General features: G+C 52.2%; 6 protein-coding genes across 6 annotated transcripts; 1 reads left to right on the top strand and 5 right to left on the bottom strand.

Moving 5' to 3' along the window:
• Positions 1-566: 566 nt before the first annotated feature.
• Positions 567-1,667, bottom strand: RHO25_003455 (uncharacterized protein; the record flags this gene model as incomplete). Its single annotated transcript, XM_023598962.2, has 3 exons — positions 567-1,054; positions 1,119-1,425; positions 1,497-1,667. 3 exons carry the CDS (start codon positions 1,665-1,667, stop codon positions 567-569), a joined length of 966 nt encoding a protein of 321 aa, XP_023455698.1.
• A 994-nt stretch (positions 1,668-2,661) lies between these two features.
• RHO25_003454 (uncharacterized protein) lies at positions 2,662-5,118 on the bottom strand (the record flags this gene model as incomplete). Its single annotated transcript, XM_065602399.1, has 2 exons — positions 2,662-3,856; positions 3,905-5,118. 2 exons carry the CDS (start codon positions 5,116-5,118, stop codon positions 2,662-2,664), a joined length of 2,409 nt encoding a protein of 802 aa, XP_065458471.1.
• Positions 5,119-6,173: 1,055 nt separating this feature from the next.
• Positions 6,174-7,768, bottom strand: ERG13 (3-hydroxy-3-methylglutaryl coenzyme A synthase; the record flags this gene model as incomplete). The annotated part of the gene is made up of 2 exons (XM_023598960.2): positions 6,174-7,490; positions 7,709-7,768. The coding sequence occupies 2 exons, from the start codon at positions 7,766-7,768 to the stop codon at positions 6,174-6,176; spliced, it is 1,377 nt and encodes a 458-aa protein (XP_023455700.1).
• Positions 7,769-10,083: 2,315 nt separating this feature from the next.
• RHO25_003452 (uncharacterized protein) lies at positions 10,084-12,366 on the top strand (the record flags this gene model as incomplete). Its single annotated transcript, XM_023598959.2, has 10 exons — positions 10,084-10,291; positions 10,345-10,363; positions 10,414-10,438; positions 10,499-10,881; positions 10,938-11,232; positions 11,286-11,397; positions 11,453-11,617; positions 11,674-11,783; positions 11,843-11,912; positions 11,966-12,366. 10 exons carry the CDS (start codon positions 10,084-10,086, stop codon positions 12,364-12,366), a joined length of 1,788 nt encoding a protein of 595 aa, XP_023455701.1.
• A 1,330-nt stretch (positions 12,367-13,696) lies between these two features.
• Positions 13,697-14,825, bottom strand: RHO25_003451 (uncharacterized protein; the record flags this gene model as incomplete). Its single annotated transcript, XM_023598957.1, has 3 exons — positions 13,697-14,191; positions 14,318-14,688; positions 14,738-14,825. 3 exons carry the CDS (start codon positions 14,823-14,825, stop codon positions 13,697-13,699), a joined length of 954 nt encoding a protein of 317 aa, XP_023456117.1.
• Positions 14,826-15,352: 527 nt separating this feature from the next.
• On the bottom strand, positions 15,353-16,458 carry RHO25_003450 (uncharacterized protein; the record flags this gene model as incomplete). The annotated part of the gene is made up of 3 exons (XM_023598956.2): positions 15,353-15,844; positions 15,961-16,337; positions 16,386-16,458. The coding sequence occupies 3 exons, from the start codon at positions 16,456-16,458 to the stop codon at positions 15,353-15,355; spliced, it is 942 nt and encodes a 313-aa protein (XP_023455703.2).
• Between the last annotated feature and the right edge of the window lie 747 nt (positions 16,459-17,205).

The raw sequence follows: 17,205 nt of genomic DNA, 5'->3' as shown, positions 1-17,205 counted from the left end.
GAGCATCGTTGGAGCATAGCGTCGAAAATGTGTCCTATATTTAGTTCCCGTTCTTCTCGCGAGCCTTTGAAAGCAAAACTTGGATTTCACGAATGGGCAAGAAAGAACTCAATCAGTGGTGACAGCGAATGCTATTTGATGGTCTTGAAGGCTGATTCTTGTTCTGTTTCTCTGCTTGTATTTGTAGTGCGATGAGGGAATTCTCTCTATCTCTTCTTTACACGCTCAATTGAACTTGTATTTCTATGGTTCGCTGCCACTTGCCTGCTCCGACCACACGCAGTTTACCTCCATGCTTCGTGATCCACTGCTCGACTATGCTGCTCGGCTTCTTCCACAACGGAGTGCGACAGCTAGTGCGCCCTGGCTGTACAAAACTGCCGTGAATTGGCTGCAATGGTTCACGGATGCTTTGGAATGCCTCTCCCCGGTCGTCTTCTGATATGTGAGCAAGTTTCTGCTACCAAGCGTCGTGAGCGAGTCTTGGTCTTACGGCTCTGATCGAATGGGAGGCTGGGTAGCATTTTCTTTGTATGACGATGATCGCACGCTATCGCTATGGTCGTTCAAGGTGCCTTTCTCACAGGCGACTGCGTTCTTGGCGTTGCGAGCGGTGTGGCCTCGACAGGAGCTGTTTTGGAAGTAGCGTTGTGCACGCCGAGCACAGGTGTTGGAATTGGCTTCAAGGGCAAGGCCACGGGTACCTTGGGCAGGACGACTCGTGGTTTTGGTCGAGGAGCAGCTGATGCATCCGCCGATGGTTTGGAACTCGCGTCAGGTGGCTGCGCCTTCGCTTCGATTGAGAGGTTGGAGAGTTTCGTGCTCACTTGTTCCTCCACCGACGGCTTTTCCGCAGCTGGAGCAGTCGCTGGTGCCGCTGCTTGCTTGTTGGCCTGCGTTGGGGGCGGAAGAGCTGCCTTCTTTGCGGCCAGCTTGGCTGCTTGCGCAGCTCTGGCAGCCGCAGCATTCGTTGGCGCTGAAGTTACAGGCGTGACTGTCACTGGCAAAATTTCTGTCTTGAGCTCGCGGTTCTTCTTTGGTTTCGGGTCCGGCGCTGTAGTTCACTCGCGCATCAGCATATGTTGGCCTAACATCGTCAGCCACTCATCGCAACTCACCCTTCTCGTTCTCTTGCACATAGAATCTTCTCAACAACATAATTGCCTCCTCACGGAACAGGCCACCATAGCAAGGAAAGGTCCCGTCGATGCCCGGATCAGAATGCACATTCATGACTCCACCACAGCCTCCAAAGCGATCGTTCAAACAGCCGAAGTAGACCGCACGAATGCCATACTGCCGCAACGCCGATCCGCACATGATACATGGCTCGACAGTCACGTACAGATCCGTCTCGTGCAGGATCGACTGTGGATGCTTCGACATGATCTCAGCGAGGGCGACGAACTCCGCATGGCGAGTTCCCTGCTCGGTCGTATTCGTCAGAAAGTTGATTTTCAAATGCTATCTGTGTGACTTTTGGAAGTACAACTCACGTTCAAACTCGCATTCGTACCATTGATCCCGCGTCCGATGATTTTGCCTTCGTGCACAAAAACGCATCCTACAGGAGTTTCGTCCGATGCGAGCGCGAACTCGGCCATGCCGATGGCTTCGCGCATGAAGCCTTCATGGTATTCGCGATTCGGAATGGGACCGAATACCATTTTTCTTCCGGTCTAAGATCTTCCTGTAGCTATCGGCGGCGGCTGTTGAAAAAAGTACAGCTCTGTGTGCGATTCTTGGTTGTGTGAGAGAACGTGGGCGACGTGCTGTCGACAGTGAAGAGTGGCGCTTGAAATCAAAAGAGAGTGAAAAGACAGATGTCCGTGTTGATGTCGCTGGTGTTGTTCGTGAAAAAGGTAAGAAGCACTTGGGAGTTGAATCGCGAATCCGAGAAGGTGCGAAGCTTCGACCGTTGCGTCAAGTTTTGACAGGTGCGTTCATGCCGCGACTCGACGATGATGGAAGGCGACGACGCGAAAAAGGCAAGTAGCGGGAGAATTTATATGCGGGGGACGTGTCTGGAAATCGAAAAATGGGTTTACAGGGAATCAATCACATGAAGGCCATCATCTGCACGAATAATGGAAATCCCACTGAATACAGTACAACCATGGGATTAAATGTTTGCTCTGTCTGCCTGGAACTCTTTTGCATCTTCATCAAGACGTCGCTGTGTACGCGGTAAAGTATCAATGTCACTAAATCTCCTTCCTTTCCACCTCCACCATCTCTTTCTTCCTACATTCATAGAAATCCGCACTATTCGAGTGCCTTCGACAGGACAAAACTTCTGCCATTCCCCAAAACAAGACTCCGCTTTTTCGTCAGGAGTGTGCAAAAGCTGCTTCGAAATCAAAAAGAAAAATGTGGTCAGATGTTCACCAGCTCCTGCGCTTGCCCTCAACAAAGAAATTTCCCAGAACCAAATTCCCATATCCATTGTGCACTTTGCGTCTGCATGTGGTGCCAGTATGAAGAACCCGTGGAACGCCGAACAACCTTGTAAGTGTTGTCAAAAAGAAATCGCTTGTGAACACGCCTGGCCTGTGCTGTGTGGCCGTCATCAGAAAAAGTAAACAAGAAACGCTAAAGTGGTGAGCTTCGAATGGAGGCCAGCAAGCGGATAAGATCCGCTGCAATCCAGAGGAACAGAGGCTATAGTGGTCCCTCGCCACTCATCCATTGGCAGTGGCAAGCATTCGGCACCCCGCGTGGGAACATCATAGCCCGGTTCTTGCTCGTGATCTCACTCTTGCCGTACTCGGGGTCGTCCTCATCGAGTTGAATTACGATGGGTTTACCGCTGTCAGGATCCGAAACCCAGTTTGCCCGACCATCATCCAGTATTTGATACTGTTGACAATAAGGTGATGGTGCGCCACCAACCCGACGCTCCTCAAGCTTGACGAGGAATGGGAACACCTCCAATGTGCTCCAAAAATCTTGCCCGACGTAGTCGTCGTCTCCTCTTCTCATGTGCGGATCGGCTGATGCTTGGAACAGGCGCCGTTTGGCATCGTCCATGATGGAATTCGTCCAACCGTCAAACTTCGAAGCAGGGCCCGTGTAAGTAGCGGTGGTCATGGGCGCAGATATTGTCTTGGTGATTATCTGATCACCCGGTGGGTACCCAGTGAATGGCGGCCTGCCATCGTACGAACCAGTATCGCTAGTTGTAGGGGGAGGTGTTATTGATGCCGGTGCTGACGGCGGCGACGTCGATGATTTCGTACTGCTGGTGCTGGTCGGTATTGTTGATGTGCTTGTGGTAAGCGATTCCGTTACATAGATGAAGCCTTCAAGCAGTGTCTCGTTCCATACGCAGAACCATGGCTTCTCTCCAGGAGTGGCGAGTTGCTTGCGGCTAGCCCACGCTTCTGGTAGTTTCCAGCCTGGGCTGTACCAACCTCGCTTCATTCTTCGTTTACTGCCACTGCTAGTAGTGAGCGCGGCCTCGGGAACGACGACTACCTTGTCGTAAAATTGTTGGAAGTAGAACGCCGGTCCATTCTGCTTGTCGTCCTGATCCTGGACAGTAAGGAATTGCGCGAATGAGGTGTTCATGTAGCTGAGCTGAGCACCGTATGCGATAGCCGAATCGTATGAAGCGTACTGAAGCACAGCACCAAGACCTTGTGGGCTTGGTCGGACGACCATAGCAAGGGCTGAATTTGGTGCTAGATCGCAGTCCCACGCGACTCTTTGACCCTTGTTGGACAGACAATCGCTCTGCGTTTCCTGGGGAGCGCCGAGTGTCAGGGCATATGTACCCGTAGGCGGAGCGCCAGACGTCGGTGATGCGATGAGACTAGCATCGTATAGCGACGTGACGACGGTGATCGATTGGCTGCTACAATGATTAATGCATATCGCAAAGAAGGCATGAGACCAAGCTTACCTGTTCCGAGCGTGCTCGCCACCAGCAACGAAACCACCAATTACTCCTCCAAGGAGAGCGGCCACGAATACCAAAACGCAGATGACCACGAGGATCCACTGGAAAGCAACGCCTTTGAACTTTCCGAAACCACACATTCTTGTTTTTCGTTTCTCCTTCCATGACTTCTCTTTCCATGTCTTGTGCATGGAAACTTTGTCCAGGTTTTCCGACGAGCTATCTGAATGCATCAGAAGATTTGTTGATGACCTTGATGATGGACGACGCAACGCAGACTCATCAGTCATTGACTGAGGAGCAGGCGTTGGTGATGGTTGTATCATGGTGTGCATCAATGGCATGCTCGGATCTGTCCCAGCCACCGGGGCTCTGCTGAGGAGTGCCGTGGGTGCCGTGGGCATTAGTAGTGGCGCCTTTTCTGGTGCGTCCTCTGGGTATCGTGTATATGGCGGGAGTTGTTCTGTATGCCCGTCTTCGCCAATCAAGTCTTGGTCCTCGCCGTCTGGACCTAATCGTCTCGTGTAGTTTTGTCCCAACCCGGGAAAGCCTACTGTAACCGGGTTCTGCTGCCTTATGCCAAAGTCATCTGTGTCCTCCTCGTCGTCCATGTCCTCAGTGACACCTTGAGGGTACATGGCGTATGGATGAGCGGGGACATTGTTCGAATACGATTGTCGCACAGAAGGAGCGACCACTGTTGATTGTGTTGCGTTGCTCAAAGTTCGCCCCACGGCCGTTTGTGGATAGATCTGGTAAGGATGACTAGGCCCAGCACCGAATCGTGGAGAGTGCGTTGGCGCGAATTGTGATGAAGAGACCGAGGATATTGACCTTCGTACAGCCGCATCGTCCCGTTCAAATTCGAGGCTGAGATTTCGCTGTGCCGGCGCAGGTTCGTCCTCGGGACTGGAGAAGGGGTTCGGGTAGGTTCTCGATTTCCTCGTGGAATTCCTGTTCGAAGATGCACCCATGGTGGGCGTCACATTTCCGGGCGCGTAGTGTGCAGAGACACTGCGAATGGGCTGACCATCTACCTCCTCTTGGCGCGCGTCGGGGACCCCTTCGTCTCTGTCGACATTGGGCCTGAAGCCGTCCGCAATACCGTCCCACGCGAACTCGTCGTCCTCCACCTCGTGCTCGTCACTGAACACATCCGCACGTTCCTGCGTGGGAGTCGCGGAGCCGTCCAGCAGTGACCGTCGTTGTTCTGCCATCCTGGTGACGGTCGCGGGCCAGATGGCCAGCTGCGCCTCCTCACCTCCAAAACAACCTGTTTCCCGTGTGCTGAGTCCGTCTTCGGTCGTCACGGCCCAGCGAAATACGGTGCGTTCAATCCAGTGGCAGCGAGAGTAGAATAGCGAGCGGAATTGGTGGTCGAGGTCGCTGCCGTTGGGGGTGGTGTGTGTCCGGGAGAAGGTGGTGACTTCCAGGCGATCCGACCGAACGGCGCGAAAGCAGTCGGCCAAAGGTCGTGCCAGCCACGATTTCTGCGTTTTGCAAACCCTGCTTCGTCACGGCTTCGACCGTTGTCCGGCTGAACTCTGACGCCTACACCAGCTACAAGCTACATACATACGGCATACTCCTTCCCACGGCCGGCAATGCTGAAGAATATGTTGTACTCTGTGTGCGACAGCACGTTCAGACAGCCTCGTGATCGGTTGTACAGTCCACGCTTGCTTGCAAGCGAAGAGCGCTTCTGCTTCGGCAGTCGCTCCGCCGTGCTGCATCCAATCTGCTACATCATCACGCTCCTAGCGCTCCAGTTCCGTCCACTCGCTCTTCTCAAAACACTTCACCTGCACCCACACGCATCTCGGCCAAGCCCGTGCCATCCAGGACTTGCGGTTCTTTGCACCATACAGGATTGTGCAGCAGCTAGATAGCCTGCTTGCAATGGGAAGAGACTGTTCACGGGAACCGTGCACGGGTGACATCAGAGTCAATTTGTGTGCTGCAGAACAAGTCTGATTGTTTTGCCGATGTTACCACGATATCTACAAACGGCCTTCTTTCGGCTCTAGACGCTCTCTGAAAGAGATCTCTGTCATCTCTCGACCCCACAGCGACATCGCTGCGTTGCGCTCTGGCAGAGCGTATCGATGTCAGTGATACCTCGCTTGGCCTCCTGTCGCCAACTCTCCAAGTGCCATTCACGCGGACCTGGGTCATGCCAAAATGGTATCTAGTATTTCCTCAAACGCCATCAAATGCACTGCTGATTATTATCGTTGCCATTCTCTAGACTGGCAACTCATGCATGGTGCGTCTACTGCTTAATCTCGTATTTCCTGCGGAACATGTCGTCAACCTCCGTGAGGTAATATGTGCCAGGAGCGATCGTGTCAATGCTGCCCTGTGGCTTGTAGTTGCTCTTCAGGTGGGCCTTCTCGCGAAGGTTGCAGAATTCCTCGTATGTCTCTGGGCTAACAACACGACGTCCCTCGAGCTTCGTGTGAAGGTCAATCTTTTCCGCGATCTCCTTGATGCTGCCCCGGACCTTGAGGGAGAACAGTGAAGATGCGAGACCGGAACCGTACGAGAAAATGCCGAGGCGCTTGCCTTGAAGATCGTCCGAGGATACGTTGCTGAGCAGTGACACAAGCGATGCGTATACGGAGGCACAGTACATGTTACCGCATTGTGTTGGGACCTCGGTTGCAGGCTGCACACGGCTCGCGAATCGCTTCTTGGCCAGTGCGACAAAGGTCTTTTCGACAGTCTTGTCGGAAATGGACTGCTCGTATGTGAGGTCCTTGATCTCAGCAGGAACATCCTTGAAGATCTCAGCCTCAGGGTTGGCCAAATAGTCATTGTACAACAATCGCGCATAGCTCTTGGAGACCAACTTGCAGGTCGGGGCGTGGAATGCCATGTAGTCGAATCGGTCAAGAGGTGTCTCCAACTCGTGCACACCATTCGTGTGACCATTTGCCTTGCTCTTGAGCTGCTTCTCACGAGCATTGTAGGCCTTGTAGCAGGCGTCTACTGCTTCAGTGTAGCACTTGATCGAGTAGTGACCGTCCACGAGTGGGTACTCGCTGGTCAAATCGGCCTTGTAGAAGTCGTATGCATGCTTCACGTAGCTGCCACGCTGGCCCGGCTCGAAAGCGATTGGGGCATCTGGTCCAACGAGCATGGCGATGCAGCCAGCTCCTCCCGTGGGTCTGGCATTGCCCTTCTTGTAAAGCGCGATGTCTCCTGCCACGACGATGGCATCCCGTCCGTCCCAGGCAGACGACTCCACCCAAGCAACTGTGTTGAAAAGTGCATTGGTACCTCCGTAACATGCGTTGACAGTGTCCACGCCTTCAATGTTGGTGTTGCCAGATGGCTCAAAGAGCTGCATCAGCACAGTCTTGCATGACTTTGACTTGTCGAGAAGAGTCTCTGTGCCGACTTCGAGTCTGCCAATGGAGTTTGGGTCGATGTTGTACTTCTTCAGAAGCGAGGAAACGGTCGTGAGGGCGAATGAGTAGATGTCTTCTCGGTCGTCACAGAAGCTCATCTTGGTCTGTCCAAGACCAATGGTGTATTTGCCAGCGCTAACGCCATCGAATTTTTCGAGCTCTGCTTGGTCAACGCACTGGGAACAGCTTGTTAGCGATTGGGGCTTCTTGAGAACGACAGTGGGCACTCAGATGCCATTGAAAGTCGCCTGCGGATCTCTAGGCTTCTGAGCCGTCTGCAGCATGTAGCACAGACGCCCATATGCCAGAAACGCTAGAGCAACGCAGTTTGGGTGGTGGACCCCCCAATGCCTCTGCTGCGGCACTGTTTTCGCAGGGTTGATGGGCAACTCACCTGGCTGGGGAAGTAGAGCTCGACGGCCTTGATGCCGACATTCTGAGGTCGTTCGCTCATATTGAGAGTGTTGTGAGTGCTGTGCGGTCGTGTGGCGTGTCGCGTGGGACTGAAGTCGGTGTGGAGAGAGAAGAACAGTCGGATGTTCTGCTCGGCGCGGGGCACAAAGGCGTGATGGTTACGATTGTTCGCGCGCTGTTTCGACTCGGTCACTGGCACGAGGAGAGGCAGGCGAGGAGAATGAGGAGGGAGGAATTGAGAAGAGAAGATCTGCGACGGGCGACGCTCAAGAATTAAAAAAGTCGTCCCATTCGATTGAACCCTAGGCGTTCCTGCAGCATAGGGGTCCTCCCACTAAATTGCTTTGAGGAAAGAGCCGCCGATTGTTTTCTTGTTATCGAACCACCTCAACGTACGATTGTGCCAGCCGTGACCAACGTCACCGCCGCCGTCCATACTTTCGACGCGCCGACAACAACGACGACAGCAACAGAGGCGCATTCCGCTCCGTCATCATCTCAGCCACAACACTGCTGATCATTCCGACATAATTGTTTTGAAGGTGCAGTCACCGCCATGGACACTCCATCTAGAAGACTCTTCAGCGTAGTGCCGACAATATCACGCCTGGCTCTGCAGCCTCTTTGCGATTCTCTCATGCAAATTTGACTTCACGAACACATTGGCGCGGCTGCCCGCTCCGATGTCCTCCTCTCTCTGCTGCTGTCTTCGAATTCTTAGTCGATCACAGTGAGTGGCTGTTAAAGTGGCTGTGCTGTGGCGTACCTCCAGCTTCGCCGCATGATTGGAGGAGAGCCTATCTGCGAAGAATTTACACTGATGCTCATACAAAGGAGTGATCGTGGTCAGGCAATCAGAGCAGCCTCCTCTCAACATTCATCCAAGTCGTCGCATATGTTTCCCAGGAATTTCAGTATGAGGCCTGGGCCCTACCTGACTCAGCAGAGTTACCATTCACAGATTGGTCGGACCTGAAGCAACAACCTTGGTCTCTCCTGACCATCCCATCTTTCAGTCACGATTGCTCTGCATTGCTTGGAGCAGCGGCGCATCTCCAGCACCAGACACGTCGATATTCTCGCCGCCGACGACGCAGAGATTGCGAGCACATCAGCGTCTACAGCCTGAGAAGAAGGTTCTATCTGTGTGGCCGCTGCCTCTCAGGCCTGACGCTGCGTGACAAAACTCCAGCGAATGTTCGCTCATCTCGAAGCACTTGGTCTTTTCTAGGACTTGGTGAAGTTCCAGCGTGCGCGGCTCTTGAGCGTGCTCAGCTCTTGATGTGACGGCTGCGGTGCAGCCGTAGCAGCATCGCATTGGTGCCACGGCAGTATCACTAACCTCTCATCATGCTTTTAGGCCGCTGGGACTTCTCACAGACTAGTGTGTTCCCGCAATCACATCAGACGGGATTGTAAAGGTGCACGTCGTTCAATATTGTAGTTGCGCTGACGTTGCTGGACATTAAAGCTCGCCAGGTCACGACCAGCCCGGCATTACTTCTTCTGTAGAAGGACGATAAAATGCCCCAAATCGATACCACCGGGCTCTAGTCAGCTTTCTACACGCTTGCTTCTAACTGCCATGCTGCGCAACGGAGATTATGTCTCTTGCTCTTGGCATGTTGCTCTTGGCACAAGTCCAGAAGAACAATTATTCAGCTGGCGACCAGTCCGTGGCTACCAATCGGACCGATGCACGCCTGATGCAGCACGATCTAATACACTCGACATAGCGAAGTAGTTGCTAGAGTCACATAGAGGCTGACATCTTGCAGCTGCTGTGGCGATGTCAGCCTCCGCGAAGATCCGGTGCTCACAACTGACCCACGGAGACCCCACATATTCTGCGGGTTACCGCCAGTCCGAACAACAACCCAGAAGATGTCTCGATGCATAGCAAGCATGACTCTGCGGACCTGGTCGCGAGCGTATTGATCGGTCTCACGGTGATGACGAAAGGTTGGCGGACTTGTTACTGTGTCAAGCTTAAGAAGCATATGGCTTGGCATTGAATTGTTCAGGTGTCTCATTGCGCGGACCGGCATCAGCAACGATCCGTCTCACGCCCCTTCGAGAGCTCTCTGCATATCGCGCGCGATGACTGGGAGAGTCGATGGGCTCATGATCAGGTCATCCACATCCTCGCGCACCGTTGACAACATGTCGACCACTCGTGGCAAGCCGACCCTGGACGCTGACAGGCCGCGAAGATCCGTCATCGCAACTCGCCCACACACTCCAACCATGCACGAGGAGGGGCTCCACGATTGCCTATAAGATCGCCGTCTGCGTGTCTGGAGAAGGTTTGTGCTTACTTGTTCCTGAACACTGCCTCGTGGGACCCCAGACAAGATGGCGACTGAGTCGAAATCGTGGGTGCCACGCTTCAACAAGAAGTCGCTCGGCTTCTCATCTTACGTTTACTATGATCAGTTCAACCCAGGCAATGTCGCTTCCACTCATGGACGGAATTCTCTGGTTGATCTTGATTACTCACCATTGAAGCGTATTACCGGCGCCTCTTTTTTCATGGCCTTAATGGTCAGCATGGGTGGTTTCAGTATGTGATATCGATGGCTCTATCAGATATTACGTGGTACTGACAGCATCCAGTTTTCGGTTACGATACTGGGTGAGTGTCGATAAGCGGCTCCCGCTGTACAGGTCGCTAACTCTATGCAGTCAGATCTCTGGGTTTCTCGAGATGGTAAGAAGCTACTCTGCACTATACACGCCGCAAGAAGTGGCAAACTGATGTGGAGAACAGCCGGACTTCAGGGAACGTTTTGCTCAACGACGCGACAATGGCGAGCTGTACTTCAGCAACGTCCGCTCTGGTCTGATCGTTGGCTTACTTTCCATCGGTACCCTGATTGGAGCATTGACTGGTGGACCTCTGGCAGACAGGCTCGGCCGCAGACTGTCAATAAGTTTCTGGTGCTTAATCTTCTCCGTTGGCAACATCGTCCAAATTGCCGCCACCGATAAGTGGTACCAGGTCATGATGGGCCGTTTCGTTATGGGTCTTGGTGTTGGTGGCTTGTCCTTGTTGGTCCCAATGTTCATGGCCGAATCTGGACCTCGACACATCCGAGGTGCACTAATCAGTTGCTATCAGCTGTTCATCACTTTTGGCATTTTCATGGCGGCGTAGGTTTCGTACTCTTGCGATTGCATCATCGAACCGGGCTGACAACATGCTACAGATGCATCAACTACGGCGCGCACGAACACCAGCGAAACAGTGCTGCCTCTTGGCGTATCACTATGGGTATCGGCTTTGTCTGGGCTGTCATCCTTGGCTTTGGCATCTTATTGTTTGACGAGACTCCGAGGTACAATTACCGCCATGGCAAGATCGAAGAAGCAAAGGCGTTCTTACAGAAAGTGTACGGCGCCCCTGCCAACCACTATGTCCTGTATGTCGAGCTCGAAGAGATCGAACAGAAGCTCAGAGCCGAGTCTGCCCAACTCGGTGTCATCCAGGAGTGGGCTGCAATGGTATGCATTCTTTGTACTAAGTGTCTTCTGGACCCCACGCTAATCCTTTCTAGATCCGCGCTCCCAAGATGCTCTACCGCGTTGCCCTCGGAATGGGACTGCAGATGTTCCAGCAATTAACTGGTGCAAATTATTTTTTCTACTACGGAACGACAATCTTTGTCGGTATGCTTATTGCCATGCAATTTGCTTTAAGCATTTTCACTTACAATCTTTTTAGGCACGGGCATCGATAACTCCTTCGTGACACAAATGATCCTGAACGGTATCAACTTCGGAACCACCTTCTACGGCTTATACATCGTTGAGCATTATGGTCGACGCAAGTCGCTCATGGTGGGCAGTGTATGGATGTTCATCATGTTCCTCATCTTCGCCAGTGTTGGTGCGTATCTATAATGAGACTAAGACTATTGCAAACAGCCGCTGACAAAGTACAAGGACACTTTTCTCTCGACCGCGACAATCCGAAAAATACCGAGTCCGCAGCAACAGCTATGATCGTCTTGGCTTCGTTCTTCATCTTTGGATTCGCAACCACTTGGGGACCGGTATGTTTCGATTCTTGACATTCTCAATTGCAGGAGTACTGACGTGGCTATCTGCGTAGATGATCTGGACCATCTGCGGTGAGCTTTACCCAGGTCGCTACCGCGCAAAGGGCATGGCGCTCAGTACAGGTACGTGCATAGAATAGTGGTCCCCTTCATGAATGACACTGATTACCACACAGCCTCGAATTGGCTTTGGAACTTCCTCTTGGCCTTCTTCACCCCATTCATCACTGGTGCGATCGACTTCCGCTATGGTTACGTCTTCGCCGGCTGCAATATCCTCGGCGGCCTCATAATCTACTTCTTCGTCATGGAAGGACAAGGAAGGACACTCGAAGAGATCGACACGATGTATCTATCCGGAGTTATGCCTTGGAAGTCCTCCAAATGGGAAGCCCCTCCACCAGAGGAGATCTCAAGAATCAGGAAAGAAGCTGGAGTCGATTCAGATGGGGTTGCCGAGAATGGACTTGCTGCTGGTGGAAGAGGAAGTGATGAGACTGGTGAAATATCCACGGAGAAGGCCGACAACGGTAACGGCACCAATGATGTGGCCGTGCACAAGGAGACTGGCCACTGAGCGCGAGTCGCTTCCAAGTGGTGCTTTGCTGCTCGCAACGTGGTCGAGGCCGATATTTGGTCGCCCAGACGAACTGCTGATCACCGGAGAAATGACGTGGCATAATGTTCTGCCGCATGACCTATGAGCACTCGACTAATCACTCGCTAATTATCAGATACCAACGCTATAATAACCAGAGAATATTATGCAGGGCTACTCTCGTGGCCTCATGCTACGGAAACTTCGGATGATGCTAGGACGAAAGTGATCTATGAACACGTGCAAGATGGTTCTGACTTCGATTCGATATTACAGTATATTCCAAGCATCGCAGTACCTCACCTCGCGCCTACGATGATCTCGATCAGCATCTCCCTTCAATGCTGCACAGAAAAATCTGCTCTTGGGCACACCATCCACCCACAGACCGTCAAATTTGTCGAAACCAAATTTGGCGTACAACTCTCTTCGCCCACAAACAACCCACCCACTCGCTCCCAACTCTATCAAAACATCTCTCGCTTTCCAAATCAACGCTGGTCCGATTCCTTGCCCTTGCAATTCAGGTCTCACAGCGACAGGTCCAAGTCCATACCAACCTTGACCACCCATGTTTCCGACCTCATCCTTCTCCCCATATCCTATTTCAGTCCCGTGCGAAACAATGCTCACAGGCGACACAGCAACATAACCCACCAAAAATTCATCTTCATCAATATCTTCGCCTTGCTGACTGCTTCCAACCCCGGTCGTAGCAACAAGCGAAACACTGAGCTGCCCCGCATTTCTCAACTTCTCCACGACTTCGAACTCTCGATGTTGGAGATGCGATTTCTTCGCGAAAGCGGCTGAGATAACTTGACGTATAGCTTCGTGATCTTTAGGTCGCTCGGGCCGGATCTTGAACGATGGATTTGATGATGTTCTCCGATGGGCATTTGCGGACGCAAAAGAAGATTGCATTGCCGTCGCAGACGGATGTCTGTGCAGAGCAATAGCAAGAGATGGTCGCTTTGTTGCCTTGTGGAGGATATGACGAGCAAGCATTGGGGGCAAATCGGAGGAGACGGGAGAGTTCTGTGATTGTGTGAGTAGAAAGAAGATCTATCTGTTATGCAAGCTTGATGATGGCTAAAGCTAATGTTGCTAGGGTTATTTTTCTGGCATGGGTTTCAGCAGAATCCCCCAAACAACAGTGTCTGCATGATTTCATAGCCCAGTACCGCAATCTCGTATCCTTTTGTTGCCTTGAATTTGTCTTCGGCGTTTGTCAAGGACTACACGCAGCTTCACGCTGGTAATGATCTCCATTTCCTCAGGAAGCAATTTGTTAGTCTACCAGGGAGTACTAGGTGAAAAGGCTAGAAATGTCAAACATGTCCGGCTGATCGACCACTGTCCCCTCTTTGAGTGCTCTACGATACTCTCTGGATGCTCGCTTTCTCTCTTCTTGCCGCCTTGCTTTCTCAGAACGTGTCCTTGCCTTGTCAACCCAAGCAGTATCCGCTGGAGTTATGTCTAACATTTCGACGCTCGCTATATCTTCGGGCTGTAATCCGTGATTGGCTCTGCAATGCTCATTCGGACGAGCTTGTGCTCTCGCAAAATCGAGTAGGTCCTGGAACGTCAGACCTGTTGTGGACTCGAGCTCCGCTTCGACCTCTATATCATGTGAACAGCGCACAGTATAGCGAAGACGCTTGCATGGTGGCTGGGACAGAAGTGCTCCTTGAAGACGGTTCTTCGACATCCATCTGGCGAATGATCGTGGGGCGAGTGTAAACCAGCCAGAGAGATGGATTTTGTGGGACTCGGGATTGAGCGAATATACAATCGGCTGCCCCTAGATGGTTGTGTTAGCATTTCTTGCCAGTTGACCATTTTTGCCGTGCTGGCATTGAAATGAACTACATGATCGCGATAGTAGTGGGGTGGGGTTGCACTTGAGAATTGAAAGGATGTAACTCACGACATTCTGCAGGGCTGGATGAAGTGTCGATGGCACGAAGGCATTGCAGTACAACCACCAGTCCGGCAAGCGGGAGACCATTCTCAATTTGAGTGTACCATAGAAGAGTTGCAACATCCATTCCGATCTCTCCACGGGCTCGACAAAGCGCTTTTGGCGCAGCACTCTCGATGCTTGGATCACATCGTTCCACAGCCGGCAGACACGCCTGAAGCGGTTAAGGTCGGAGAGGTCTAGATAGACTAGCACTTGTTCGAGAAGTTCGACTATGTTGAACAACTTGGAGGCTGAGCCGCTTGGTTGGCGCAAGTCCGGTTGCGGGCGAGTCGCACCGAATGCTCGATGGGTAGCCGACCTGATTTTGATCATGACTGGAGAAACATGAGCAATCTGCGAATGCATCGTTGCACAGGCACTGACGGTGTATGATCATTTCTAACCAGGCGGTTATCTTCATGGCGACTTCTTCTGAGAAGAAGCAATCCAGTTCATCTTCGAGCATCGTCATCGTTGAGGTTTAGTATTTTGTGATGCATGAGGTGTTTGTTATTGTGATGAGGAAGCGTCACGCCGTTGCAATCGCCCCAGAGGAAGCTGCTTCCACGCGCAGTTGTTGCTTCACTTGTGCTTGCCTCAACGACTGCAGCCTTACTTGGCAGGAAGCACTGAGGCTTGAATGTGCGCGCAAGTCTTACCGCGAACCATCACAACATCTTTGTATGTGAGCAGTCCAAGATTGATCGCGACTATTGACTCGACTGCAGCCACTCACATGGGATTATCGCCAATCGGGATGCTGTCTGTACTCTGATGCACTGCACTCATCCAGAATGTGCTTTCGTGTCACTGTTCCTCTCGTCAATTGAACTCTGGACAACCAACATCAGCTTAGTACAAATTGCTTACCAGGAAAAAGCCTTGCCAGTTGGCATGGCCAACTCAGCCCGTAGCCTGGTGCTCTTACGGTATCCCCGTCAACGCATGAATTGAATCGTGGCAGCACCCAGGCCACCATCACTCCTTTGCTGTAGCCGTTCAGTTCTCCAGCGAGTACTCCTCAAAGAGAGCAGACAGATCACACTCTTCCGAACGATCGAAGACAGAAATCTTGTCCAGGCCCTTCCGGTTCTCCTTGACCGCGAGCTTCTTTTGCGCCACCAGCTCTCTCCTTTCGTATTTTCTCCTCGCCGTATCGATCCGAGCTTTGTTCTCATCGTCAGTCACGTTGGTGACGTCTAGCAAGGAGAAGTGTACACATGGGCGTGACGATGTATGAGTCTCGGCGTTCCTGGAATTTGCGAGATCTACGAGGTCTTGAAATGTCACGCCAGTCGCAGAGTGAAACACTTCATTCGGCGGTGAAGGGGAGAGGGTCCAGCAACGAAGGCGCTTGCACGGCGGCTGACATATCAGGGCTTTGTGCAGGTTGTTTTCAGACACCCATGCGCGAAGTGATGACAGCGGTTGAACGTGGATTTGGCAAGACAGGTCCCATCCAAGCGGACCTATATGCGGGGCAAACTGACGCTGTGTGGTCTTTGTTAGCGTTTGATCCCAATGAGTTACAATACGTCGCGCTTGTTGGTGCGGAAAATCCGCTATGGTAGTGTAGAAGCGTGCGAGGGAAAGAGAGTAGGACTCACTGGTGCTCGAGCCACCGCTTTGTAAAACGCTGGGTGGAGTTCTGATGGCACCCAACACTCTGTGTCTTGCCCGGGCACCCATTTTGACATTCTGATACCGGATCTGAAGCGTGGGCGCCGTATTACCTGCTCCCGAGGCTCAATTGGCTCGAGAAAACGGACTTTTCGCAGCGTTCTGGAATCCTCAATCACGATGTTCCACATCTTACATACGCGTCTTGCTCGGGTAAGGTGCTCGATATCCAGGTGGACTAGCACTTGTTCGAGAAGCTCCACTATGCTGAATGTCTTAGGGACTGCAGAGGGCCGATCGGGATCCGATTCGACGAGAGCTTCATCAGAAGGTCTGGGATCTGACAGCGTATTCTCGCTGGAGACTGAATAACGTAAGCAGTAGTTAGACGTTTATCTGAGTCACGGCTTGCCTTCTGTGATATTCCCAGGCTCGCCGCTTGTGCGCATGAAAGGATCCGTAGGTGGAATCTGCGTCGAGTGCATCTCGTCTGGGGTTATCTAGTAGTAGCAGAACATGCAAGGATCTTCAATGTCCCGTGCTGGATGTGTCAGGTATGTGCGAAGGCTTTCGAGGAAGCTTCGAGTGACTAATAGAGGCGCACAGACCAGTCTTTCACTTTCACATGCGTCAATGGGTGTGACTCGGCCAACAATTTGCGGTACAGAGATTCAAATCCGTTACTGCTGCCTCTGTGCTTGCACCTCATCAATAACATGAGTACCAATGCTGCACCGGTCAATCCTACTGTTGGCAAATTCATCATCTCTTCAAGACATGTATCTCCATATCAGGAGTACATCGTTCTCTTGAAGTCCTCGTGGTGCTGGGCCCGCCACTTGCCGCATATTGCCTGAGGTTGCATACTTCGGCTCAAACTCTTGTGCCATCCCCCTCCTGATCCAAGATAAATTCTATTCTGCTTGTCGCTTCGACTGGAACTCCGCCCATACTTCCATGATTGTGCAAAGTAGGTGGCATGCGAAATGGTTGTCTGTCAATAATGAATCGTGGCCGAGCTGTACCCCTGGTCGAGAACTCCTGAAACATTTTCGCAAAATTATCGCTGGTAGCCATGGGCTGATTGAGCAAACTCCAGAGTTCGACGCGGGACCTGAAATCGGTGGGCACAAAGTGAGAACGTGTGCTGATTCCGGTTGGAAAGCCATCCACGTCCTCAGTATGCGGTCGTAAACTCCAACTGCAGAATCCCGGCTTCGTGAGTGAATGAG

The sequence above is a fragment of the Cercospora beticola genome, chromosome 2 (genome assembly GCF_033473495.1).
Source record: "Cercospora beticola chromosome 2, complete sequence".
Lineage (NCBI taxonomy): Eukaryota > Fungi > Ascomycota > Dothideomycetes > Mycosphaerellales > Mycosphaerellaceae > Cercospora > Cercospora beticola.
This window is presented reverse-complemented; position numbering and strand designations above follow the sequence as displayed.